Consider the following 26,655-nt stretch of genomic DNA (forward strand, 5'->3'; position numbering starts at 1 on the left):
CCCGCGGGTTCATTCATTCCGCGGCCGGCCGCCCTCCCCTCCCGGCTCCCGCGCGCACGTGGCGCCCGCGCCCCCGGGCCCGCCCGGCGCCCCCGCCAGTGCGCCCCGCCCGGGCGCTGCGGGGGGGGCGGGAGCAGCCGCGGCTGCGCGCGGGGCCGGGCCGGCGGGGCGCCGGGCGGGGGTCGGGGGGCGGGCGCTCCCTGCGGGAAGCCGGGCGGGGCGGGGGAGCCCCGGCCGCGCTCGGCCTCGGAGGGGAGGCTGCGGGCCGGGGGCGGCGGCGGCGGCGGGACCCGAGCGCGGCGGCGGGAGCCGAGCGCGGCGGCGGCGGCGGCGGCGCAGGCGAGCCGCGCGGCTACCCCGGGGCCATGTGGACGGGCGGCCGGCGGCCGGGCCGGCTCCGCCGGGCGGTGAGTACCCGCGAGCCCGGAGGGCAGGGCGCGGGCGCGGGCGCGGAGGCGGGGCGGGCGCCACCCACGCGGCAGCGCGGTCCCGGCGGCGCCGCCGGCCGCCCGCCTGCCCCTGCCGCCAGGGGGGCGCCCGGCCCGCCTCCGCGCCCGCCCGTGGCGCCCCCTCCGGGGCCGGGGCGCGGGGTGGGAGCTGGGGGCCCGGCCGCGAGCGCTGCGCCGGCCGCGGGGGGCACTCGCAGGGCGGGGCGGGGTCTCGGCCTGGGCGCGCCGCCCTGCCCCCCGCGAGGCCGGCCCGGGCACCTGCGACCGAGTTGCGGGGGTCCTCGCTCCCCTACCACGTGCATCCCCGCGGTGGGAGGGAGACTGGGGCGCGGCGCGGGGAGGGGGGCAGGGCGGGGCCTAGCGATCTGGGACCTGCCGCTGTCCCGGGAGGGTGGCCCGCGTGCAGGCAGGCCCCCCTCCTGCTGCGGGTCGAGGCTCAGGGAGCCCCCCCCCACCTACCCCGGGAAAGGTCGAGGAGCCAGAAGGAGGCTGGACCGGGGGCTGGTTCATTGAGCGATCGCAGTGCGTGGGCTTGCGCCGCCGGCCCCGAATCCCCTAGTTCTCACTCTGCGCCTGCAGAGCAAGGGGCTCCCATTCCCCACAGGTCGAAGGGAGGAAACTGAGCCTCGGGGAGGGGAAGGCGCGCCCCGGGGGCCTCTCCACCTAAGCGTCCACCCTCCCTGAACCCCAGCACTGTTGGATGGGAATTGCTGCCCTAGCGTTTCCGCTTCCTGCCTGGTGTCCTGGTGTTTCCTTCCTCGTTTGGGCCCCACCCCGTCCCCAGTGTGGTTCCTTTGGGGCAGGAACAGCGTGGGTGACATCCTGGAGTCTCCTGGACCAGCTGGATGGGAGCAGAGTAGGGACCCAGGAGTGGGCCGGTGGTGGCTGAGTGTGCTGTGACTGCAGAGGTGGAGCCCTGGTGGCCAAGGTCAGCCACATACCTGTGCTGTTTGCAGACTGGAAACTGACCAGGGGTCAAGGCCTCGGGGCTCCTGGCCAGCAGGACAGGGTCTTTCCATGGGCTTGGCTCCTGTGGCGGTCCCAGTGCCCTAGATCTCTGAGGGGCCATGGACAGGTCCTTGCCCTTTACTGGGCCCCAGTTCCCCTGCCCACTGCCTGTAGCAGAGTCTCTTCCACCCCCAGGGCCGGCAAGGACCGGGGAAGAAAGTCCATCATACGCTGCTGTGCCGTCCTGCCCAGTCCCGGTGGCATTGACGGCTGGGGCAAGTGGCCGATAAGGGGCGGCTCCGCCTGGCATGTGTGACGCACAGGGTGGGGAGGCAGCAGCCTGGGCCCTGGCAGCGTCCCCGAAAACCCCTAATTTTCCTGACTCTCACTATAATCAGGGTGGCACAGAGAAGCAGGCGCAGTGGCAGATGCGGTTGCTGAGCGCCGGCACTGGGGCGAGAGGAGGTTGTGCTTTCGGAAGGACTGTTGTCTCAGATTTATAGATTCCTGCGCTCCGTGTTCCTCTTATCCTCAGAACCTAGAGCTTTTCACACCTGGGATGCTGGGTGGGCAGGGCGGGAGCTTCCTGGAGCCTCAGTGCTGTGGGTCTGGCCTTCCACCGGGCCTGGTGTGGAGAGTGGGTCGTTTCCGGGTCAGAGAGTGGAAGCGAGGCAGAGCAGTGTGGAAGAAGATCTATCCGCCCGCAGAGACCCTTGGGCACAGACTCTGGCCCCAAAGAGCTGCCATTTATTGAGCAGCTACTGTGTGCCAGCCCTGATACAAGCACTTTCACGCCTCGTCTCCATGGCAGTGCTTTGAAGTAGCCCCCCACTCCTGTAGGTGCTGAAGGATGATGAGGATGAGTGAATGAGAGGGGAGGGAAGCAGTCCGTGGGTGACTGAGGGCCCGGCTGGAGACCGTCCGTGCACGCGGGTGTGCTCCGTCGCTCAGTCGTGTCCTACTCTCTGCGACCCCATGGACTGTAGCCCGCCGGCCTCCTCTGTCTATGGGATTCTCCAGGCAAGAATACTGGAGTGGGTTGCCGTTTCCTTCACTAGGGGATCTTCCCGACCCAGAGATGAAACCCAGGCCTCCTGCATGGCAAGCACATTCTTTACCATCTGAGCCACCAGGGAAGCCCCTGGAGACCATCCACGATTTCTCAAGTCCTTGGAGGCTCGTGAAGCCCAGGACCTGGGTGGGAGTTGAACAGGGGAGGGTGGAGGAGCATGAGAGGTGAAGGCCTGGAGGTGAGAGTGGTCCTGGGTCTATAGCAGCTTGAAGCGGGGCTTCAGTCCCCGGCCAGAGATGGAGATCAGACTGGCGGTGAGAGCCGCGATTCCTGACCACCACGCCAGTGGTCAGTGACAAGGCCCTGGACCTTCGGCTGTGCAGAAAAAAAGAATTCCCACAAAGATGGAGAGTAGTGAAACAAGTAAAGTGCTTATTAGGAGGAAAAAGTGCAGGACGTGTGGATAGACACAGGGGCAGGCTCGGGCAGGCTCAGACAGTCTCAGAGTTGCACCCTCCTGGTAGTGTGACTGACTTTTATGGGGCATTTCTTCGGTTTTCCTCTGACCAATCATTCTGATTTTTCTGGTGCAGAGTCCATATTTGATGTGTCTCAGGATCCTGCCGTGTGTGCGCATGCATCTCTCAGTCAAGATGGATGCCACTGCAAAGGCCTATGGGTAGTTAGCATCACTCTCCTTTTGACCTCCAAGGAGCCTTTCTGCACATGTGTGGTTGGGGAGGTCTCTTGACTTTGCGAATGAGAAATATGTGGGCAAGGCCTAGCTTCCTCTCTCAATTGTCCTGCTATTGATATTTTAGAGCTTTGGTCTGCAGGGAATGAATCTCCAGTTATCTTACCCTGTGGGGTGGGGTCCATCTACCTCCTGCCTCAGAGGAGGCTCGGTCCAGCTGAAGTGTGGCGGTCAAGTGTGTGTGTGTTGGGGGAGGATCTTCCCCTCATAGCAGGTAGAGATCTCTGGGGACAAATCCAGGGGTGACCCCAGGCTCACCAGGGTGGCCTAGAATTTCTCCCAGCGTCCCCCTCCTGACTCCCCCTCCTGCCCCAGCGCAGGTCACTAGCCTGCTAGGAGGAGAGGCCTAGAAGTCTTGGGAGTCTGAAGTCTTGGGTTCTAGTTCCTCCTCTGCTGTGTGACCTTGAGAAGACCCTGCCCTCTCTGGGACTCAGTTTCTGAAGCACAGCGCCACTCTCAGTCAGAGAAGTGGCTTCCGTGGCCCGAGAACAAGCCCTTGGTGGCAGCCGGTGGCAGAAAGAGCTGACCAGAGCTGTCTCTGCCAGCTCAGTACTGCAGGAATGAAGGAGTGAGTGAGTGGATAACTTCTCCATCCCCCTTGGCAGACTGTCGCCATGTCCCCGACTCCGCCCCGTTCACTGGGACCACTTAGGAGAATCTGATACAAACCTCACCCTTCAAGATCTCACAGTCTGCCAGGAGACACAAACCCTTGACTAGCATGGTGGTGTTAGGAGGGTGATGGTGGTTTTCACGGCCCCCCAGCCAGGAAAGGGACTGAGCAGTGACTCCAACCCCAACAGGCCGTGGATCTGGAGGCTCCCACTGCAGCCCCTGGGGGCTTCTTGGGAGGGGGGTGCATCAGCTCTTGCCTAGCTCCGAGCCCGGCCACGGGACTGCAGTCATCTGTTCACCTAGCCTTGAACCGAGTCAGGGATGGGGATGGGCCAGACCTGGTCCTGCCTGGGAAAGACAGACACCAAAAGCTCTGGTGGTTCTGGTGGTCCGTGCTGGGATTCCAGTGCATCCGGGTGGAGAAGCAGCTTGGGGTGGACCGCAGAGGCCGGTGGGTGGGTTGTAAGCTAATGGACGTGGTGGGAGGCGTGTGGCAGGGCGGACCAGTGGCTGGTGGTCCGTGCTGGGATTCCAGTGCATCCGGGTGGAGAAGCAGCTTGGGGTGGACCGCAGAGGCCGGTGGGTGGGTTGTAAGCTAATGGACGTGGTGGGAGGCGTGTGGCAGGGCGGACCAGTGGCTGGTGGTCCGTGCTGGGATTCCAGTGCATCCGGGTGGAGAAGCAGCTTGGGGTGGACCGCAGAGGCCGGTGGGTGGGTTGTAAGCTAATGGATGTGGTGGGAGGCGTGTGGCAGGGCGGACCAGTGGCTGGTGGTCCGTGCTGGGATTCCAGTGCATCCGGGTGGAGAAGCAGCTTGGGGTGGACCGCAGAGGCCGGTGGGTGGGTTGTAAGCTAATGGACGTGGTGGGAGGCGTGTGGCAGGGCGGACCAGTGGCTGGTGGTCCGTGCTGGGATTCCAGTGCATCCGGGTGGAGAAGCAGCTTGGGGTGGACCGCAGAGGCCGGTGGGTGGGTTGTAAGCTAATGGATGTGGTGGGAGGCGTGTGGCAGGGCGGACCAGTGGCTGGTGGTCCGTGCTGGGATTCCAGTGCATCCGGGTGGAGAAGCAGCTTGGGGTGGACCGCAGAGGCCGGTGGGTGGGTTGTAAGCTAATGGACGTGGTGGGAGGCGTGTGGCAGGGCGGACCAGTGGCTGGATGGCTAGAAGTCTAGAGGGACAGAGGAGAGATTGGTGGCTCTAAGTGTTGAGAAAGGGATGGACGAGGAGCTGAATGAATGGATTGACACGGATAGGGCTGGATGGACACAGGATCTCCGTGGACGGCTGTAAGGGTGGATGACAGACGGATGGATTTCTCATTCATACGGCGAGACTGATACATGTGTGGATGGAAGGCTCTAAAATGGATGGATAGGTATCAACGGACAGATGGATAAAGGGCTGGATGGACACAGGAGTCCACGTCAGAGGATGGATGGGTACAGGCGTGAGAAAGTGGATGGGTGCTTAATGGGTTCAGTCAGTGCGTGGATGCCGGGGTGGATGGATGGGGACTTGAATAATGTCAATAAGATGATGGATGTAAGAACAGAGGAGTGGATGGATGGGTACAGGAAGAGTGCGTGGATAAGTGCTTGAGGATAGATTAGTGATGCATGGATACAGGCGTGGAAGGGCGGGTCACTGCAGAAGCGGACACATGTTGACGGGTGGCTGCATCGGTGATGCACGGAGGGATGCGTGGATGAACGGGTGGCGGGTGGCAGGTGCAGGCTCGGAAGGACGCACTAGGGTGCGAATGGGTGGGTGCCGGCTGGCAGATGCATGGTCCCTGAGATGGGTGGGTGGAGCATCCAGGCTCACGCAACCCCGGACCCTCCCGTTCCATGATCCCAAAGCAGGGAGGCTGCAGGGCTGGGAGGAGGGCAGGGGGCCAGGAGGCCTCTCCAGTTAGGCTGGAAGACGGGCTCAGGGAGCCAGGAGGCCGCGGTGTGGCCTCTTATAAAGACAGGCAAGCAAGCAGGGACTCCTGCAGGGAGTTCCGTGTCCTGGGAGACTTCCTGGAAGGTCTGATGGCTCCGGTGCATGCCCCTGAACTCTGAACTCGGCCCCAGCCCTTCTTCCTCAGGGACATGTGGATGCAAGGACGGGTACATGGGTGAGTGCGTGGCGGATGCAGGTGCAGGCATGGAGGCGCGCACTGGTGTGTGGAGACTGGTGCACGCTAGCAGATGAGTGGTGTGAATGCACGCCCCAGGGCACGGGTGCTGAGGCTGCGGCCGCGCTCGAGGGTTCTCAGGCCAGCACAGAAACAGCCAGAAGCAGAGGCAGCATGGTGAAAAGCGTGAGAATCCTCAGACCTGGAATGTCCTCGTCTGTAAAGGAGGGGCTGTAATAGAAACTTCCGCACTGGAATGAGGGAGGCTTGGAAGGCAACTGCACTCCTGTGGGTGTTGCCTACAGTTTCCGGCGTGTGGCGGGCCATGGCTGTTTACCAGTCAGCCCGGGTCCTGCTCCAAGAGACAGGGTGGCACGTCCCAGCTTGGGGGGTGGGGGTTGCCATGAGCGTTAGAAAAGTGATGTTTGGAGCGCTCAGTGAATGCTCAACCTGCCCTCCCCACCCGCCACCCCCCAGCCCCGCAGGGTCCCACCAGCACCCTGGGGCCAGTTCTCACTGTTCCAGCTCCAGGAGGCAACCCGAAGTTGGGTCCCTCAGAGCTCACAGACCTTGGCCAGCTTCCCACCCTTGGGAGCAAGGTGGGGCCGGGTGGTGGAGGAGGGGCTGCAGGGGTCCCAGAGCGCAACAGGGCCTGAGACTCCCCCACCCTGGGTCTCCCACATCCGAGCCCCGTGACCTCAGACGAGTCGCTCGGCCCCCCACGCGAACCTGCTCCTTTAAGCATAAGACAGAGCTCACAGCTGTTCCCCCTCACTGGGTGAGGATTTGGGCGATGAGGTGGAGCTTGGACACAGTAGGGGTTCAGGAAAGGGAGGGGGGGCAGAGCGGGTGAGTCGAGAGGCAGGGGCTGGAAGCCCTCTCAGGAGAGGCAGCCCAGGCCGCTGAGAGGTGAGCAGGCCCCGGCTGCGAGCCGCCGACAGCATCCTCTGGGGCCTCGGGCCCAGGCGGCTGAGAGCCAGTGGGTTGTTATGACAACAGGAACTTGTCTGATGCAGCCCGGCAACTCTGGGAGAGGCTCGGAGGACTGGCTGGCCAGGCCCCCAGAACATTCCTGCGACAGCACGTAGCAGGGAGGTGGCCACCTGCAAGCCCCCGGGCTGAGGGGTCCTGGGATCCCACAAGATGCCAGGCTCCATGCCGAAGGCTCCCAGCAGGCCCTGTACACTCCCCTGCATCACTGCTCGGGGCTGGGTGCTGCTCTGTTGGCATCTGGCGATCGGGAGAGGACATGACTTGCCCAAGGTCAGCTGGGGTGTTGGAGGTGAACTTGACCTGGGATCTGCCAGCCTCCAAGTTTAGTTCACACTGGTCGTGGAGCAGGGCTGGATGACTGCTGCTGGGAGGGGGTTGTCCGAGTGTAAAGAGGTGGCCTTCAGAGGATAGCAAGAGTGGATGGGGACACTATAGCCTTCCCGAGGGCCTCAGGCCCTTGACTGCCATGTTCTGTCCAGTGCCCAGCCAGAGGAAGTTCACAGCAGGCCACAGATGCTTGTGAACGGATAGTCTGAACCTGGGATGGTGGTTGTTCAGTTGCTAAGTCCTGCCTGGACTCCATGCAACCCCATGGACTGCAGCACGCCAAGCTTTCTCTGTCCTTCGCTGTCTCCCAGAGTTTGGTCCGATTCATGTCCTTTGAGTCAGTGATGCCATCCCACCGTCTCATCCTCTGCCTCCCCACTCTCCTTTTGCCTTCAGTCTTTCCCAGCATCAGGGTCTCTTCTAGTGAGTCAGCTCTTTTCATCAGGCGGCCAGTGGATTGGAGCTTCAGCATCAGCCTTGGGGTGCATTCACTTATTCCTTCATTTGAGAACTGCTGGTTGAGTGCCTCTAACGTGCTGGGCCCTGTGCGGAGAGCTGGGGTAAAGTGGAGCTTGCCTTCTCGGGGGACATATGATAAGCAGATTCTTGTGAAAATGTCAGTTACAGTTAGGGGTCATGATACAAGGCCGCCGCAGGGGTACCTGATCTGATCTGGAGGGTGGAAGAAATCAGGTAGATGGGACCTTGAAAGGTAGAACTGGGGCCCTGAAAGGCAGATGGGAGTTAGGTGATGCCAAGGAGTGGGGAGGGAGAATGCTCCCTGGCAGAGGGACCAGCAGGTGCAAAGACCCCGAGACCAGTGAGGGCTTGGTACATTCAGGAAGTAGATGGAAGTTCCTGGGGTGTACTGTGGGTGAGGGTGGAGAAGACCCTGGGCCATCAGGGCCTTGCAGGGCGTATGAATGTGTGACATTTTCTGGTTATCTGGTCTGTGAATTTCAAAGTTCACACTAGCTTGTTTGTGGAGTGGACCAAGCTGGGTCAGTGGCCCCAGGGAGAGGTGATTATAGGTGTCCAGGTGAGACATGGTGACACCTGGGACCAGCTAGGTGATGGTGAGGATGGAGGAAAGCAGCCAGGTCTGAGAGAGGCTGAACGGTCAGGGCCTGGTGGTTACAGGTACAGTGCGGGGAGGGGGAGAGGGAGGGTGCAGGCAGCTTCCATCCCTGACTTTGGCAGCCGAGCTCATGAAGTTTTTCAGACGTTCAGTCACAGGTACTATGAGACATTCAGAGAGGTGTCCTGCTGAGCTCAGAGAAGAAGGGGTCCCCAGCACTTGATGTGAGGCATCCAGTATTTTCCAGATGGGCAGAGGCCCCAGGTATACAGCCACAGGCAGGCAGCGCTCAAGACAGCCTAGACCATCCTCCAAGCGGCACTAGGGACCAGGGCTGGGGATCACGGCCAAAGGCCTGGGACTGCCACCCGCTGGTGAGCCGTCCTTTGACTCACGCAGCTGCATCCCAGGAAGGAACCCTGCCTGGACCCCTGGCTTCCTAAGATGCATCAGTGAGTCTACCTTCATACAAAAAGGCAAGTGCCCGGGACTGGCTCTTGCCCTTCTCTGGGGTAATCTCCCCCTCCCCACTCCTCATCTAACTACACTCTGGGCCCCCATCTGCCAAAAGCTCTTGCTCATAGCATTGTCAACCATGATTCCTAACCTTATCCCCTGTGTATCAGTGAAGAATTGCAAACAGCTGCTAGTAACAGAGATTGGAAATAACTATGACTTAAATAAGACAGGGGTTATTTCTCACAAGTTAAAGAAGTGCCAGTGCCAGAGGCAGGTGGTCCAAGGCTGGAGTGATGACCCAGTGGTCATCAGGAACCCAGGTTCTTCTGTCTTTCTGCTCCTCTAACCTTTATATGTGGCTTCTGCCTCAAATTTGCCTCATGGTGCAAAATAGCTGCAGTAGCTCCAACCATCACTTGCATGTTCCATATAAGAAGTAGAGTTTGGGAGTGGGAGCAAAAAGGGCACAGGCAAGCTATCTGATCCCTTTTAAGGAGTAGTCATGCTCAGTGATTTCTGTTTATATCTCATTGGCTACCCCTGGCTACAAAGGAGCCTGGGGAATCTTGCCTCCCAGAATAAAAGGAGGACTCTTCACTAGCAAGAAGAATGGGATGCCAGTGGGGAGCGAGCGGTCTCTGCCACTCTCTCTATTAAGCCAGATGGAGGCAGTTCTAAGTTCTGCTCCTTCAGGCCCCACATTCACCCATGTCCCTGAGCCCAACCCACACTTGGCAGAGCTGAGGAGACAGGGTGAGTGGCCTTTGTGAGGCTTGCCCTCCGACACACAGAGGGTGTTCATTCAGCTCAGGCTACCTCCCCAGGCAGACGCAGAGCTCAGGACATGACCTTTGCTTCTCTAGCACTTTCTAAGCCCTGAAGCCCGGCTCCCATTTAGTAAGAATCAATTTAGGGGGTGGGAGGCCCCCTGCCACGTGCTGTCTGAATCGATGGGGCCGGGCGCTCAGCTGATCACTCTGGCCAGTGAGGGACCAGTGACCCTGCACCGCCCCCCCCACTCAGAGGATGTAGGGCCCCCAGCCACATGGGAAGAGAGAAGTGGGGATCAGCGAGGTACTTGGAGAGGCTTGACCTTGGACTGACAGAGGAGGATGCTCTCGGGGGCTGGCTCCCAGGCACAGGGCCCAGACCCTGGGAGCCCCAGGCAGGATGGCCCCAGCTCTCTCATGGAGCCCAGGGCCGAGGCCCCCAGGAAGGAGGCCTGCAGGGAGGAGCTTAGAGGCTGCAAACCGAGCCCCATCTCAGGTCGGAACCCCAAGGGCCCACCATCTCACCCCAGCTGGGCAGCAGCACAGCCCGGCCAGGAGGCCACAAAAGCCTCACCTGGCCCCCTGTCCGCTGCCAAGTCGCAGGGCATGGGCAGCAGGCCGACCCCCAGCCCCCTGGCCTGGCTGGGCCGCCGACGGGAGGCCAGACTGCCCTTCTCCAGGTTCCTGGATGAGGTCGCCGTGCGGGTGCTAGACCCCGGGACGCTGGAGGCCTTTCGGGGGCCCAGGAGCCGCAGCCCGGAGCCCTCCCCTGGTGAGCAAGACCCAGGCCCAGCCCAGGAGGCCCTCGCCAGAGCTGCTGCCCCAGAGAAGAACCTGGCCCTGAGCCCCCAGCTCTCCTCAGAGATCGCCCTGGAGGCTGCGAGTGGGGCCGGGCTCAACCGGGCCGTGGAGACCACTGGGCTTCGCGTGGGCAGCAGCAAGTGTGGAGACCAGGCCACCTCCCCCCGGAGGCCTCCGGGCCGGGTGAGTCTCAGCCCCCACCGATCCCCCAGGGGGCAGCGGACAGAGGTCTGCTGGGCCCCTGCCCTGCTCCCTTCGGGGGCCGTTTCCCCACCAGCTCTGGCCGACCCTACTGAGTTCCCTCCTCACCCACCTTTCATAGTCACTGGGGTGGCAAAGGCCCTAAGAACCCAAAGAATGGACCTCTAGGGTGAAGCCTCTGGCTGAAGGTCAGGAGGCTGTTTCTGGAGTGTGTGTGAGTAGACGAGGCTGTTCTAGCAATAATAATATCACTTCCCTATTGCAGAGGCCTTACTGTTTCCTTTGAGGTCTTGAACGCCAGTCATGTCCACGTGAGGTAGGATGTCACAGCCCTGTCGGGCAGACAGGTGGGCCCAGGTCCTTCACAGCTGCCATTTGATGGAGTTGGAAACTGAGGTCCTAAGTTGCCCTGGGGCCTCCTGGGGAGTCTGGACTTGGACTAAGGTCTTTGTATTTAATCTATGGGGTCACACAGAGTCGGACACGACTGAAGTGACTTAGCAGCAGCAGCAGCAGCAGCACATCAGCACACCCTCCAGACACACACACACACACATACACACTCTCACACTCTGGCTTCAGACAGATGGGCAGGAAGACTTGGTGAGACCTGCCCAGCTATCCTGGGGGGTCGGGTTGTGTGGTGCGTCAGGGTGGCAGGACCCCCACCTCGGGACTGACCTTCATCTCCCAAACCATCTGTGTCCCCTGGGGCCGGGGCAGGTCCTTACGGGCTATTGAGGACATTGTCCCCTCCTGACAACTCCGGGCACAGGACCGAGGTCAGGCCACGGGGCCAGGGCAATGCTCGCCCAGATCCCCCCAAAGAATGACTTCCCTGCGGGGAAGGCTTCTGTTTCTCGTTACATTTATTTACTTCTCTTTGGCGGCACTGGATCTTCGTTGCTTCTTGGGCTTTTCATGACCTCTTTTTGCGGAGCAGGGCTCCGTAGTTGCAGTTTCCAGGCTCTAGAGTGCAGAGTCAATCGCTGTGGCACACAGGCTTATTTGCTCCAAGGCATGTGGGGATCTTCCCAAACCGGGGATCGAACCCGTGTCTCCTGCATTGGCAGGAGGATTCTTTACCACTGAGCCACCAGGGCAGCCCTGAGGGACTGTTGTGGAAGTAAAGTCCTGGGCGGTGGGAGAGAGCTGATGCTTGCCGAGTGCTTGCCCACGCTGTTCTGTCTGTGCCTGACCTTGGTGCACCCCCACCCCCATGGGTTGGTGCCATCGTTGTGCTCCCAACGTATAAGGTGGGGTGTGGGAAGAGGTGAGGGGAGGTCACGGGAGGAGCCGGGCTGCGATACAGCCACTTAACTGCCCCCTGCAGCCCTGCGCCCTGGTGCCATTGCCTCCAGTGACCTGACCTCCTCTGTCTCCAGGGAGAGCCCGGAAGCGGCATGGCTGCTGCGGGGTTCCGGGTGTTTGCAGTCCACCAGCCCCTCCCCTGGGGTCTGCTGGGCCGAGCGCAGCCGGTGAGCTCTCAGCTCAGGGTAGTCACCTCAAGGATCCAGATGGGTCACCCACCCACTCAGTTTCCCACGGGCCTCAATTTCCCCGGCCGAGGAAGGGCGGTGGTGGTCATGAGCTTTCTTTTGCCTTGTCCCTGGAAAGCCTCCAGCAGTCACCCAGTAAGCCTGGTGTCCCCAGTCTCCTCCACAAAGGCCTGTCGATCCAGGATTCCCCTCTGCTCTGGGCTCGGCACACCCTGCCCCCTCACTCTGGGGACCACTGGGTCCCAGGGGAGCCCCACGATGGCCAGGCCTCTGGAAGATTCTGTCTCAAGTCTCCTCGCACATGCCTCCCCTGGCTGCCAGGCTACACGGGGCCTTCGGGACCTGTCGGGACCCCACAGGAGGTGCTGGGGGGCAGGGCTTTGTCCCAGGGCCCGGCCAGAATGTCCTTCCCAAGGAGCTGGCATTGGCGCCTTGAAGCAGGAGGTGGGCGTCAGCCCCCTACCCCACCCCAGCATCCTGTGTGGTCCCCTCCAGCCTTGCATCACATACTCCAAAGAGGCCAGTGAGACAGATGCTAGGATCAGGCCCATTCCACAGACCAGGAGCTGAGGCTCAGTGAGCAGAGCTCAGCAGAGTCCTGGCTGGGCTGTGCCCTCGTTCAGGGAGCCCGAACAAGCCGTATCCCACAGTGTCTCTAGGCTGTGTGCGTGGCGGGGATGGGAGGTGATGCATGAAGGTGCCTGCACACAGCAGGAATCCCATCACCGGGATGATGGGAGCCATGCAGGTCATATGACGGCCCTTCCACCTGGCCTGGACAGGCTTGTGTCCCCAGAACAGTTCCCAGGGTGAAGCTGGAGCTTCGGGAGGCAGGGCAGACCCCTGGCTTCCTGGCATCCGTCTGAAAGCTGTTTCTCAAGGTCAGTGCCTGGACTGACACCGTGAACCCCTTTGGGGAGGAAGCGGCAATCCAGGCCGGGGTTGGGGAAAGCAGGGTGGAGGGGAGGTGGACTCTAGTCCTGCTTCTGCCTGGTCTGGCTGAGGGGTCCTGGTGGACTCTGGTCTGACGCTTCATTGTCCAGAATACAACATGCTATGGTAGAAGGTCTCAGAGACCCCAAACTGTCACCATCACAGAGCTGGTACCAAGCTGACTCGTACTAAAGTGTGAATGACTTGAGCCAGGGGTTTCCTGAGAACACAAGGGGCAGAAAAGAGCAGGAGGCACCAGCCAGTGTCTAGGAAGGAGAGGAGGGCTGGGGGCTCTGCAGCAGCCTTCAGGGGGTGCTGACAAGACCCCAGAGGCCAGGCCTGGGAGTCTCCAGAGCTGCGTTTCAATCCTACCTGAGAGGCTTCATCCTGTGAAACCTCAGGCAAGCTCCTCCACCCTCTGAGCCCTAGGCTCCTGGTCAGTGTGGCCAGCCTAAGGTGTGATAGCGCTGCTCCGCAGAGAGTGGGGGACCCCCAAGGTGCCTCTGGAGGGGGCAGCTGCTTGCTTCCCTGCTCCCCAACTGCTGCCACGTGGGAATGTGGGCCGGAGTTGCCAGATCTTTCCAAAATTTCAGCAGGAGCCAAAAATACGGATTTTAAAATGTAAACGCTCCCAATTTTTAAATGTTGGCTCAAATGTTTAAAAAAAAAAAATTAAAACCCTCTCGCAGGCCAAATACAACATGCTGGCAGGCCAGATTTAGCTCAGGAGGCCAGTTTGCAGCCGCGGGCCTAGTCCATCTGCACTGGCGCACGGCTGGGGGCCCGAGGCGCTGTCCCTGCCACGCGGAGAAGCGTGGGGCGTGGCCGAGGGAGGGGACAGGGCACCTGTTGGCCCGTAGCGGGGTCCTGCCGAATTGCCAAGGGGAAGGACGTTCTTGGCCCCGTGTGGGGACAGCCCCAAGCCAAGGTTTAGGGTCAATTCCCCAACTTGCTGAGGGGCCTTGGGCCAGGACCCACCCCTCCCTGTCCATCAGCACTCAGCTTGCTGTTCTGACTAAGGTATCGCTGTGTGCCCAGCACAGTGGACCCTGAGACCGGCCTCTCTGTGTCCCTGGCCACCCCTTCTCAGTCTCTTGGGCTAGCTCCACTCCTCCCTGAACCCCCACACCCAGCAGAGTCCCTCCTGTCCCCGATCTAGGCTGGCTCCCTGGTGGTCTCATCCAGTGTCGGGACTCAGGTGCTGTCTCCATGCAGACCACTTGCAAATTCACATCTCCTGGGCCCTCCTCTGAGCTCCAAACCCCTGTCCCCTACCCTCTCTTCCACGCCGCCACTGGGATGTCCGAACCTCCACCCTGGGCCCCATTCACCTGGACTGTGTGGGTGCCTCCAGCTGGACTCCCGGGGCACCGCACTCAAGCCTCAGGGTGTCCTCCACGTGGCAGCCCGAGGGGCACCCCTCTGCTCAGCTGGGTGGGGTCTTCCCACCCTCTCACGATAGAAGCCAGAGTTCTGACGCTGGCACACAAGGCCCCCGACTTGATCTCTGCTCCCCGCTGGTGAACGGATGCCCCCCAAACTCAGGGCAGGAGGGGGACCACACAGTGCCCTGGGCAGTCTGCCTCCCGCTGTGGGCATATCAGCACCATGAGGGCAGAGATGCTCCTCTGGATTAGTTTGTTCGCTGCTGAGTCCCCTAGAACAGGGCCCAGAGGGAATGTTTGTTGAATGAATGCAAGCGAGCAAGTAGTGATGTAAAACCTCTTTGAAGAGGGTCCACCCTGAGTAATGGCATTAAAAGCCTGGCTCGGGAGAGGTGCCAGCCCTTTGCCAGCCCTGTCCCCAAGACGGTCCCGTGCACTCACAGGGCCACCGTGCACTCACGGCATCCTCTGAAGACTTTCCAGCCTCCCTAGGTGAGGCCCTGAGCTCAGAGAGGCTGAGGGCTTTTGAGGCTCAAAGCTCCATCCGTGGGAGGCAGCTGGCCGCTGTCTTGACCACATCTGAAATCTGGTCCTCTCCGCCATCTGCCCTCTGTAGTTTGGGGCTTGTTTCCTTCCCTTGAAGAGGGGCTGAGGGAGCAGGATATAGAAGAAACCAAGGGAGCTGGGTCTCAAAGTAGATCCCAGGAGGGCCCAGGGGACTGAGCACAGGCCGCATGGGAGGGCAGGGACTGGCCCAGGGTCATGGGGCAAGTCGGAGGGGAGGCCTGAGCACCCCAGGCCCCTCTCTGACCTGGCCTCACTTTCCTTGTCACTGAGGTTTCACGTATTACAGGACTGGGGGTTTGGGGAGTAATAGGACAGGGCCAGATGGTCCAGCAAGGAGTTACACGTCGGAGGGGAGGCCTGAGCACCCCAGGCCCCTCTCTGACCTGGCCTCGCTTTCCTTGTCGCTGAGGTTTCAGGTATTACAGGACTGGGGGTGGGGGGGAGTAATAGGACAGGGCCAGATGGTCCAGCAAGGAGTCACACGTCTGCTTGTGGGGGCCGGAACAGGACTGACCCCTCTTGGCAGAGGGGTTCCCTGGGCAGGGCTCTGTGTGGGTGCATATATGTTGGGTCCCAAGTGGGCTCAGGTATCCCCAGCATGATGGTGAGCTTTGGGGGAGTGGAGGGGGGCATGGGCTGGCATGGGAGGGAGACCACGAGGGACCTTGAGAGCAGACCAGAGGCTGCTGGAGGCGGAGAGCAGATGCCACTGGCTGGGGAGAAAGAGCAACTGCATTCATTCGGGTGTCACCGCCTGCTCACTGGAGGCCGCGGTGCCGGGCCTTAGACAGAGACGCCGTGGCTGAAGCAGAGGTGCCCCTGCCATCAGGGGTGTCGCTTGGAGTTCAGGGGCAGGGGCAGGCCAAAGGAGTGGAGTCCAAAGGGACAGGGCGTGATGAGAAACCCTTCGGTGGAGAGAGGAGCTACTCTGGGTGGGTGGTCAGAGAAAGGAAGGCCCCAACCCTGCAGAGATCCAGGAGGGAAGAAGTGCAAAGGCCCTGAGGCATGAGCGAACTGGGTGAGCTTGGGACCAGCACGGTGGCCCGTGTGTGCCAAGCGAAGGGCAGGGGGTGGGGGGTGTGGGCAGAGGGTTAGGCGGGGCCAGGTCCGTGTTTCCCAGCCCCTGGCTGAGGCCTGACTTGTGAATCAGAGTTGCCTCCCTCCGTGGGCCCTTGGCCGTGCTGGCCACACAGCGGGCAACTCAAGGGTGGAAGGGGCTGTACCTGGCCCTCCAGAAGCTCAGAGTCTTGGGGAACAGGGAAAGAAGGGTGGCAGCAGGGCTGTGGCAGTCAGCGGGGGTCAGAATAGGGCTCAGGGTGTGGGAAGGCGAGCAGTCAGGGCAGCGGGGACCAGCGCGGGCAGAGACACCGGAGGAAGAGGCGGCAGTGGACTGAGGCAGAGATGCGCGGTGCCGTCCAGTTTAGCCAGCCAGGCGGGCTCGCGTGAGGCTGGGAAATGAAGTCGATGGCCACTGGGCTGGACCACCAGCAGGGTGGGACCACCCAGAGGTCCTGGACCACCCTGAGGGACAAGAGGCTAGTTCAGGGCAGACAGTGATAATGTCACAGGTCTGCTGCAGCAATAGGCACGGGGCTGTGAGTTTGGAATGAACCGGAGGGACGGCACCCAGGGCGGGGATGGACTGAGAGACCCAGAGTGCCCACCTGGGCTCCCACCTGTATCCGGAGACCACTGGGGGCCTCCCTTGCCTGTGGGTCCCTGGAGGGGCCCGATGGAGCCTTGAGGCTGTTTCCTGCTGCCTCACTTCACGGTGGGGACCATGGACAGCTCACAGGCCCCTCAGAGCCGTGGTCCCAGCGCCCTGCCCTCTCCTGTAACAGAGGTGCCGCTTCCAGCCCGAGACCCAGGCAGTGCCCCTTGGGTCCCCTTTGCCCAGTCCATCCACAGCCCTCAGCTGACCTCAGGGGACTCAGAGCTGGCCATGTGTGCACCTGCTGGGTTTCCTCATCTCAGGAATACCCCGCAAATCTCGTGGTTATAAACTGCAGAGTTAAGACTTGAACGCAGGGCTCTGGCCTCAATGGCAAGATCGCTGCTAAAGGAACAGCACCTGCCCGTGGGGCCAGCCACGCACAGCTGTAACTGCTCTTGGCTCAACTTCCCAGAGCTTGGCACACAACTCCCGCCCCCTGGGTGAGGTGCTGGCTGGACACAGCCAGGACACAGCTGACTGGGAAAGACATAGACGCTGCCCCAGGGAGCACACACCTGCTGTGGAGGCCACACCCAACAGCGAGGCTGGGTCTCCTCCACAGAGGGCTGCCTGGAGGAGGCAGTCTTTCAGGATGATGACAGTGGTGACAAGGGCACTGGGTCTGGGGAGAAGGTGAGACTTGGTGGTAGGATCAGAGCGAGACTTCAGGGTTTGGATCATCGGAGTGAAGGGAGAGGCTGCTATGGTGCTGGAGCTGGACCCCCACCCCCCTTTCCCTGTCAGCCTCTGTCCCACCCCCGCCACCCACCCCCTGCCACCAGGGCAACTCAGCGTCCTCTCCTAGAGTCCCTTCGTGGGGGAGAAAAATCCCAGACAGGCCTTTTAGACAAGCTGAAACATTCAATATAAATAATAAATGCTAGATTTTTATAATTAAATTTTAATACATGCTTATTAATTTTAGACAAACTCGCTGGCAGGTCATTCACTGTGAGTGATGGAGGCAACCGTAGACATTTGAGGAGCGTCCCCAGCCTCTGGGTGGGAAAGGTCCCTGAGGCTTGGGGGTCCCAGCCGGGCTGAGGCTCTGGGCTTTGCTCTCCTCCTCTGTAAAATGGGAGAGACTGCTTCCCGGAGGAGAGCTGGCCAGCGCGATGACGAACACAGGGCTGCTGGGCGGTGGTGTCCTTGTGACCTCAGCCCTTCTGCTGTGGGTGGACTCCCGGGACAGGAGCCACGGTTTCATTTCTCAACCATTAGCCCCTGGAGGGCAGGGCTCACCTCATTTGCTGCCGCCTCGGAACCCCAAGAACCGAGCCCGAGCTAATGAATGAGCGAGGCACCCGTGGGTGGATGATGGAACACTTGGACTTTTGGGGTTGGGGCTGACCCTGGCAACGCAGGGCTCCTCCCACCCTGCGTTGGTGGGGTGGAGGCCAGGCCTGCTGGGTGCTGGGGGTGCCCTGGTGAAGGGACAGGACTCCTGCCTGGAACTCAGAGCCAGAAGGGAAGAGGCAGGGAAAGACACGCCACAGAGGAGTAGGATTCAAGCATGCCTCGTCCGTGTTTATTGAGCGCCTGCTGTATGCTGGGATCAAGTGTGCTGAGCGCGCTGACGGGAACCTGGGAAAGGTGGGCCTGGGGACATAGGGGGCGTCGGGGAGGTTTTGGCCAATCGGCCAGCTCCTTGTCTTGGGGGAGGAGGGTATATAGAGGGGTCTGGGCTCGTGGGCTCCGACAACTTTTAGAGCGTCGGGGACTGTGTCTGGCTGCCAATCCAAACGCCTCGGGGATCCTTTCGTCTGAAATCCCTTTCGGCACCCCAGCCCCTCCGCAGTCTGCGATGCAGAAGGGCAACAGAACGCCTCGTCCTGCTCCCCCCGCCCCCAAATCTAGCTCGCAGGTGAGGAAACTGAGGCCAGGGGCATCTCGGGAGGGCCCGAGCGAGCACCCGGGGAATTGGTGACGGAGCCTGGCGGAAGGCCCCCGGTCGGGCCTTCCAGCTCGGCGCTGGCGGCCCGGGCTGCGCCCTCGCCCGGCGGGGCGGTGGGGGAGGCGGCGTGGGGCCCGGACCGGAGCGGAGCGCGCTCCCGGTGGACGCGGCGGCGGCGCCCGGCGCGAGGGGCCGGGATGGGCAGTCATCAGTCTTCCCAGGTGTGTCGCGTGGTCCCTGGGCGCAGCCCCCCCACGTCCCCCTGAATCCAAGGCATGGTACGGGAAGACGGGGGAAAGCTCCCGGGAGCGGCCTCTCCCGGGCGACGGAGAGCCCTCCCCGCGCCCCCCGCTCCGCGCAGGAAGTGCGATCCCGCCCGGGCCGCTCGCGGTCCCAGTCTTTCGCTGGCGCCCACAGGGTTAACAGCTGCGGGTGGGCCCCCCGCCCGGCCCGCAGAGGGGCTGCCCGGCGGCGCGGGGCTGGGCGGGGAGGGTCTCCAAGCCGCGCGCGGGCGGGTCTGCGCAAGCCCGGCAGGGAGCCCCGCTGGCGAACCTAGTGCGCAGGGGTTAATCCCTTGGGCCCGCGAGGGGCGAGCCAGGCCCGGACCCCAGAAGCTGAGGGCAGAAGGGTCCCCGATTGAGGAGTCTGAGGTCCCGACTGCTAGCACCTTCGGTTCGCGAGCGTGTCAGGTTCTCCACTCCTGTACGGACCCCAACTGCCCGGTCTGAACATTCTCCGACTCGGAGATTCTGCAATTCCGGGCTTGGCTTCCTCCGGGAGGGAGCGTGGGGCTGGAAGGGTTAACGGGCGGGGTGGGGCGGGGTGGGGGGTGTGCAGCGGGGGCCGCAGCCGCCGGAGAGTTAACGCAGTCTGGCCGGGTCCCTTCTTTTTCGGGCGGGCGAGACCGGGATCGCCTCCGTCAGTGCGGTCCCGAGTCCCCGGGCCAGCCCCTTCCTCTCCCCGGGGGGCGTAACTCGGTGCGCGGCGGCCCGGGCGGGCTCACCTGTTACTCGGCCGAGGCCCCGCGCACCCCTTGAGTCCCCGGGACCGCGGCCGGTGAGTGTGGGCTGGGGGCGCGCGGGCCGGACTTCCCAACCACCGAGGCGCGCCCGGGCGCCCCGCCACTGTGCCCGCGGTGCCCAGCCCCGCGCGGCGCGGCCGCGGAGCGCACGACTCCTGCCTGCTGACCCTCTCGTTTGGTTTCTCGCAGGCCTCTGCCGCAGACATGGAGAAACTCAGGTGAGTGGAGCGTCCTCCGTGCCGGGGCTCCCGGGGCCGGGGTCGGGGATGGGGGCGCTGGGGAGGGCGAGGGGAGAGGACTGTTGTGCCCGAGCGCATCTACGGTCCGCGGCCGCCCAGCGCGGCTGGCCCGGGCCGGTGTGCCTGTGTGTGGTGCGTGTGTGGGCGCGCGCGCGACTGGACAGCGGGGAGCCCCGCGCGGGGGTCCTCGGCGGGGCTGGGGCCACTGCGGCTGTGGGTGGGGGCGCGCCACCAAGGGCCGGGCTGGCGCGCGCGCGGGCCTCCGCGATCCCCGGGGCCCTGCCCTGGACTCTGGATTGTCCTCCGGGACCCTCGGGGTCTCTGCTCTGCTGTTACGCACCCAGTCCCCCGCGCCGGCCGCCCCCCGCCATCCCCCAGCTGACAGTTGCTTGGTTCTGAGCTTTTAAGTTTCCACCTCATTGGGGCTGGTGGGTGGGGGATGGGGTCCTCCTGGCTGGCCAGGCCGTCCGTCTTGGAGCCATTTTGGGGGAATCCCGCGACGGCGTCTGGGGAGTGCTCCCCTCAGCCTCCCTAAAGGTGCTAAACTTTGAGGCTCGGTGGACTCCAACTGGGCGCCCTTCGAGGCAGGTCCGGGACCGTCGATTTGAATATTCATAACTTCCCTCGAACCCCCTGACCCCCACTTTGGGAATACTGCGCGTCCCCCCTCCACCCCCCTCCTCGTGTTTTCCTTCCGAAGGCTAAGCCTAGACTTCGTGTGGGCAGGAGGCCCCAGCTCTAGCTTCTGGATTTCAGGACAGTCTCCTGGGCTTGGGGGGGGGGGGTCTCTTGGCCTCCCCCCTACCTCTCCTCTTTCCCCCTCCCAAGACCAGGATCAGCATCCCTGGGGAGGATGCTGGGTAGCAGGTGCACCCATTCCCCAAGGGGCAGGGATCCTGCAGAGCCCAGCTTGTTCCAGGACGGGTCCCTGGGTCTCGGGGAGGACCCTGGGGCCTTCCCAAGTGACCCTCACTGCCGTGGATGGGTCACTGGGGCATGCCCAGGTGGGAGCCTGGGGACAGGTGGGCTCCCACAGACTGGCCGCAGGCTGGACATGAGAGCAGGGCCATCTTCTAGCCACTGGGCTGGAGTGCAGCCCTCCCCTGTGGGTCCCCTAGGACCAGAACCCATCTGTCTGGGACTGGAAGGAAGGGTCCAGGCTCTTAGAGCTTAGGAGCTCAGATCCAAATATCCCAAATGTCCAGCGGCCAAGCCCACCTAGTCATTGTTGAGGTCCAGCGGGAGCTCTGGCCATGTGCCTCTGGCCATGTAGATGAGTTCAGATCTGAACCCCCCAGGGCCCTCCCCGATACCCCCATTGGCTGTATCTCGCCAGAACCCCCACTGGACTGAGCTCTCTGTGAAGGAGGGGTCCCTACTTAGCTGAGACTTGGGGAAAAAAAGTACCATCCATGGGGCACCTTGAGACCAGGGTTCGGGGAGAGCCCTCTAAGGTTCTGTCTGGTTCCCTCTTTCTCCACGCCCAGCCAAGACTCTGGTGCACCTGTCCCTGTGTTCTGGGCAGTACGGACAGAGACATGGCCCCGCCTAGCTAGGAACACAGGTGGACAGGTCAGCCAGGTGGGCAGACCCACTGCCCCAGATGCTGAGGGCACAGAGCATCTCTTTGCTGGGTGGGTGGAGGGCTTCACTGAGCCAAATCCAGAAGACTGGTGGCAGTGGCCAGGGCCCGGGCTCGTGGGCTGCACTCGGGCAGCGGAAGCAGAGCCCCCGAACTGGTGGGGTTGGGGGTCCCATGGGCCAGGACCCAGTGTAGCCTCCCAGGATTGGGGCGCCTTCTGCCTTCTCCCTTTCACCCTACGAGTGGTCTCAGAGCTCCCTCAAGGGCTTTTCCAGACTATTTCTTCCTGGCCAGAGCTGGAGCTGCCCCTGTGAGCTTCTGCCCTGCAATTAGTGTCAGGAGTCCGGGACCAAGAAACCCCAAGGGATGTAGGGGAAGTTGGTCAGCATGGCCCCCCATGGTGTAGGTCACAGGCTGTGGGGTCCTCTGGCAAAGTCCTGACCCTCTCTGGGGCTCAGTTTCCTCATCTGTAAAGTGGGTATCCTAGCCACCCCTACCTTGTAGGGCAGCTGGGAGGATGACCTGAGCTTTTGTGGATGACAGACCCCACCTGGGAGCTGGCCCACAGCAGGGATCCAGGTAAATGTTCGCTGTGGGGCACCTGAGCTGTACAACTATGGGTTCCCAGGCAGGAGAAGATTCATGTGTGGTCCAAGGGAAGGGGTCCTGTGTGTTCAGAGTGATGACCCTGGGCTGGGATCCTTCCTCTTGCTCCTATGCGCACATTGCAGGCTGGGCCCAGGAATCTGAATTGAGCTCCAAGATGGCAGGTCCTTTGCCTCATCCAATGCTTGTTACACAAGCACACAAATCCCAGTGCCCAGAACCACAGGGCTCATTGTCATCCTCAGGTACCCAGCTGGGGTGCCCCTGCACTCGCCCGTCTCTGCCTGAGTTCTCCTTCCCAGTACCCACCCCATACTGCACCCCCACTTCTGGGTCCCGAACGAGTTGTCACCTTCGTGCCTCTGTGCCTTTGCCCATGCTGTTCCCTCTGCTCAGAATGCCCTTCCACCCACCTTCTTGTCAACGTGGCAAACTAGTTACCCTCCTTGCCGTCTTTTCTCCATGACCTTTGTGACTCTACTCCCTCACCCCCCAGGTGGGTTCACTCCCCTCTCTGTGATCCAGCTCCTGCACTGGCCCTGAGACGGGTCAGCCCTCCAGAACAGGGACCCAAACCCATCCACACATGCTCCCAGGGATGCCAGGTTGGAGACACTGACTGGGGGAATCAGAGAGGACTTCCTGGAAGCAGGGACACTTGAGCCAAGGCTTTAAAGAATGAATAGAAGTTTGCAAGGAGGACAGATAGGACAAGCCTTCTAAGAGGAGCAGGGTCCTGGGGGCCTGAGGAAGTGAGGCTGTGTTCAGGGAGATCGGCCAAGTGTGCAGAGTGGAGGTCGGGGGACCGGGGTGTCCTGTGTTCTCCCCACCCCAGATAGAAGCGCCTGGAAGTCCGTTTCTCCAGCCCCAGGCCCAGCACCTCTGCTCTGGCCCGATGCGTGCCCCCTGCCGCTCACTCAGCTATCCTGCTTCTGCTTGAAAAACTCTTCCGGTGACAGTCAAATATTTGCAGATATTAGCAAGTCCCGACGGGTTCTCTTCGTGCTAGCCGCTGCTCGGCTAATCCCCAAGTTAATCCCCTCTCTCTGCCTTCCTCTGCACCGGTCTGCCCGCCTTGGCTCCCGCCACGGCCACTTTGCTGCGTGGCCTCAGTTCCCGCTTCTGTCACAGAGCAAAGTGGGTCCGTCGCCCCGCAAGGCACGCGGGACACAGAAGGGGGCCCCGAAAACCCAACCGCAAACCTGTTCAAGGCTGCGCCTCCCCCCTACAACATAATTTTTCAAAGTTGTTAACTGTGATAGGCACCTGGAAAAAGTAATAATTCCCTGCGCTGGTTAGAGGTTAACTTTAAGACGACCACCACCCAGGTCAAGAAGTTGAGTGCCGCCAGCTTCCCAGAGACGCCCCCCCAACTTCCCGCAAGACCCTTCCCCCATCACAGCCCCCTCCACCCCCCGCCAGGTCTCCAGGATCCTGGCTTTTGTGATGAAGATTGCTTGGGTTTTTGTTGGTGTTTTTTTTTTTTTTTTTTTTTCGATCTGGCCGCCCATGAGCATCCCTAACTGACTTTTTTTTTTCCCTTGTCTGGTCTAGAACTTCACATACATGCTGTCTTTTAGCCTGTGCTTTTCAGGTTGGCTTTTTTTTTAAAACCCCCACCAAAACAATGATATTTTGGAGAGGCGTCCTTAGCTGTGCTTGGAGCTGCCGATGACTGACTGTCTCGGCGGCGGCTGAGTGAAGTTGCTGCAATCTGGTTATTAGCTGGTAGCTGTCCGGGCGCTTCCAGCCTGGACCGTAGCGATTGAAGCTGCTGTGACCGTGCCTGTCTGGGTTTGGGGGTAGTGGGGGGCGCGAGCGTGCAGCCTCCCCCCAGGGGACCCGGGAGCCGCACTGCTGGGGCACAGGGCGGGTGCTGGGGTGGGGGGACGGCTGCGCACGGCCAGCTTTCGGCGGGGAGGCCACACCCTCCCCGCGGCCCCGGGACTTCCTGCATCTCGGCATCCTCCACGCACCGGCACCCGGGTACCAGCCCCGGCTCGCCAGGCCGCAGGCGGAGCAGCTGCTCTGGGCGCGGTAATTGCGCGGCCCTGGATGACAGCCGGCTGGGGCTTCCTCGCTGGTGACTTCTGCGTGTTTTTCCATCAAGTTGCCGTATTGATTTGGAGCTCTTCAGAGAGAGCCCTAGCCGGTCACATGTGTGGCAGAGGCACCTCTGCTGGATTCCGGCTCTTTCAATGGTCTTCTGATGAACAGAAGTTCTTCATTTTAATTCTGTTGAATTTCTCTCGAATCTTTTAGGCTTTTTACTTTCTGATGGAAGCTTTTTGTGCCTTGTTTAAGCAACCCTTCCGATGTCATGAACCTATTGAAAGTGGTTTTTGTGCATGGTTTTGAGGTTGGGCTCCTTTTTTGTCATGGACTGCCACTGCACCGCCCCCTCCACCCTTGGTTTGGTTTTGTGTGTGTGTGTGTGTGTGTGTTTGCTTTTTCATGTTTTGGGGGGTTTGGGGGAGGTTTTGTTTCTTTGTTTTGTCATTCGGGATTTGGGGGGATTTGTGCCTTTTGTTTTGGAGGTTTTAAATTTTGAGTTTTTTATTTTCTCGTTTTTGTGGGTTTTAAATTTTTTTGGTTGGGGGGCATTTTGGGGTTCAAAAATTTTTTTGTGCTTTTTGGATTGTCTCCTGAGTTTTGTGGTTTTAAATTGGGGGGATTGGGTTTGTGGGATTTTTTGGGGGGGGAGAATTTTTTGGTTTCTGTATTTTTGTTTAGGGGTTTAATTTGGGGGCTTTGGGGGCTTTGGCTTGTTTTGTTTTCTGGGTTTTATGGTTTTTTGGGTTTAAATTTTTGGTTTTGGGTTTCGTTTTTTGAGTTAAAAAATTTTTTTTTAGTTTATGGCTTTTTCATTTTCTGGGTTTTGAGGGTTTTGTGTTTTAAATTTATTTTTTGGTTTTATGAGTTTTATGTTTTGTGAGGGGTAGCTTAGCTTTTATTTATTTTTTTATTTTAGTAATTTCTTGTTCAGGGGAGTTTCTGCTTTTTTTTAATTTTTGTGGGAATTTTTTGTTTGGGTTTTTGTGTTTTGGGGGGTTTGTATTTTTTAACTTTGGGGTGTGCTAATTTTTTGTTTCTTTCTTGTTTGGGGTTTTGTGGAGGTTTTTTTGGCTTGGGTCTTGTGTTTTGTTGTTTGGTTTTGTGTGGGTTTGTTTTCTCTTTTTGCTTTTGTGGGGCCTGGTTTCTTGTTGTGCTTTTGTGTTTTGGCTTTTTTGTTTGGGGTTTTGGTGGTTCTGTGTGCTCTTCACGCAGACGCCCCAGGGCTCAGTCCCGCGCTCTCGGTTCACTCGTATCTCCAATATGTGTTGCAGCGCTGCCTCTGCCAGACGCCACTCTCCATGCTGGAGACACTGTGCCAGGTGCCAGGCTGACGTCCTAGAGGTAGAGACAGACGGTTTTCAGGTCGCCTCACAGGTGTCAGATCACACTGACCTCATCTCCAGAGACTCTCCCAGCCCACTCGCCGCTAGACACTAGGCCTCCCTGCTGCGCTTCAACTCCATCAGACAGGCACCTGCCCCAGGGCCTTTGCACGTGCCTTTCCTTTTAGAATGTTCTTTCCCAGAGGTCCATGTGACTCCCTGCCTCCCCTCCTTTTGCATCTTTCTCAAAAGTCATTCATGGTCAGGGGGTCAGGGTTGGGGGCTCCTGACCACTCGCCCCATTTACAGTTAGATCCCCTCCCCCATGCTCCCTCTGCTTGTCTTCATTTCCGTCTCCCTGATCCCCACCTGACTCTCAGTTTGTTTTACTCATTTATCTTGTGTATCATCTTCCTTTCCCCGAGAACAGCAGCTCACTGCCGAGCCACAGCACTCAGAGCTGTCCCATGGCAGGTGCTAATTCTCTGCAGTGAGACCCAAGGGTGGTGCCCAGTGAGGAGGAGGGTTGGAGAACAGCTCCTCCCCGCACTTCATCATGCCCATGATGGGGGCTCTGCCCCCAAGGAGGGGGTGTTGGGGGACACGTGCCTCCCACCCTACTCCCAGGCGGGGTTTAATTATTCTTTTTTTTTAATATCACCCTGTGAGCCTCCAGTGGAGGGGATTTGGCTTGGACCGAGGGAGATGCTTGGGTGGAGATGAGGAGGTGCGGGGGGGGGGTGTTCCCCGCAGGGGGTCGGACATGGGCAAAGGCCCACTGCAGGAGGGAATGCTCTTCCTCCCCTGGCAGCTGAGTGCTGCCTTTCTCGGGCCCTCAGCATTCTGCCCTCTACATCCTCCTCCAAGCCAGGAGGGAATATGGAGCTGAAGGGGTTTGGAGAAACGGAGGCCAGAAGCAGAAAGGGGCTTTTCCAGGTGTCTGGGCCTCCCGAAACAGCTGGTCACTGCCCAGTGGGAGGAGGCTTCTCTGTGTTTGGGCCAAAATTTACAGCCCAGTGGCCATCCTCCAGCGTCCCTCCTGAGGGCCACGCCATTGCCCTTCCTGAAGTCCAGAGCTGACGATGCACCTCCAAGACCTCCAGGCCCCCATTTACCCTCAGAAAACCAGTGCTCTTGTGTGGCTACCTGACCCACTGTATGGCCCAGCTGCTCCTACCAGCTCTGCCTCACTTCTAAACATAATTCTGGGGGAGGAAATCTTAGGGGCTAATTCTCACTAAACTGTGAATGACTGCCTTGCTTCAGTTTCCCCCTCTGGGAGTCAGGGCATTATAAAGGGACCCACCACATGGA

The 26,655-nt window shown here is 60.6% G+C and overlaps 1 protein-coding gene across 2 annotated transcripts in view; it reads left to right on the top strand.

Moving 5' to 3' along the window:
* Positions 1-240: 240 nt before the first annotated feature.
* BEGAIN (brain enriched guanylate kinase associated) overlaps positions 241-26,655 on the top strand; it is a 46,686-nt gene continuing 20,271 nt past the window's right edge. Inside the window, exons 1-2 of one of the 2 annotated variants that reach the window (XM_055418553.2) lie at positions 241-407; positions 19,727-19,755. In XM_055418553.2, the coding sequence (XP_055274528.2) occupies positions 366-407; positions 19,727-19,755 (71 nt within the window). In that variant the 5' untranslated portion in view covers positions 241-365. Of the gene's footprint in view, positions 408-9,864; positions 10,507-19,726; positions 19,756-26,655 lie in introns of those variants that run through there. The other variant, XM_088829847.1, reaches the window with a different exon arrangement.

This window comes from Moschus berezovskii, chromosome 21 (assembly GCF_049115385.1).
Source record: "Moschus berezovskii isolate FMDL1 chromosome 21, NW_MosBer_1.0, whole genome shotgun sequence".
Taxonomy (NCBI): domain Eukaryota; kingdom Metazoa; phylum Chordata; class Mammalia; order Artiodactyla; family Moschidae; genus Moschus; species Moschus berezovskii.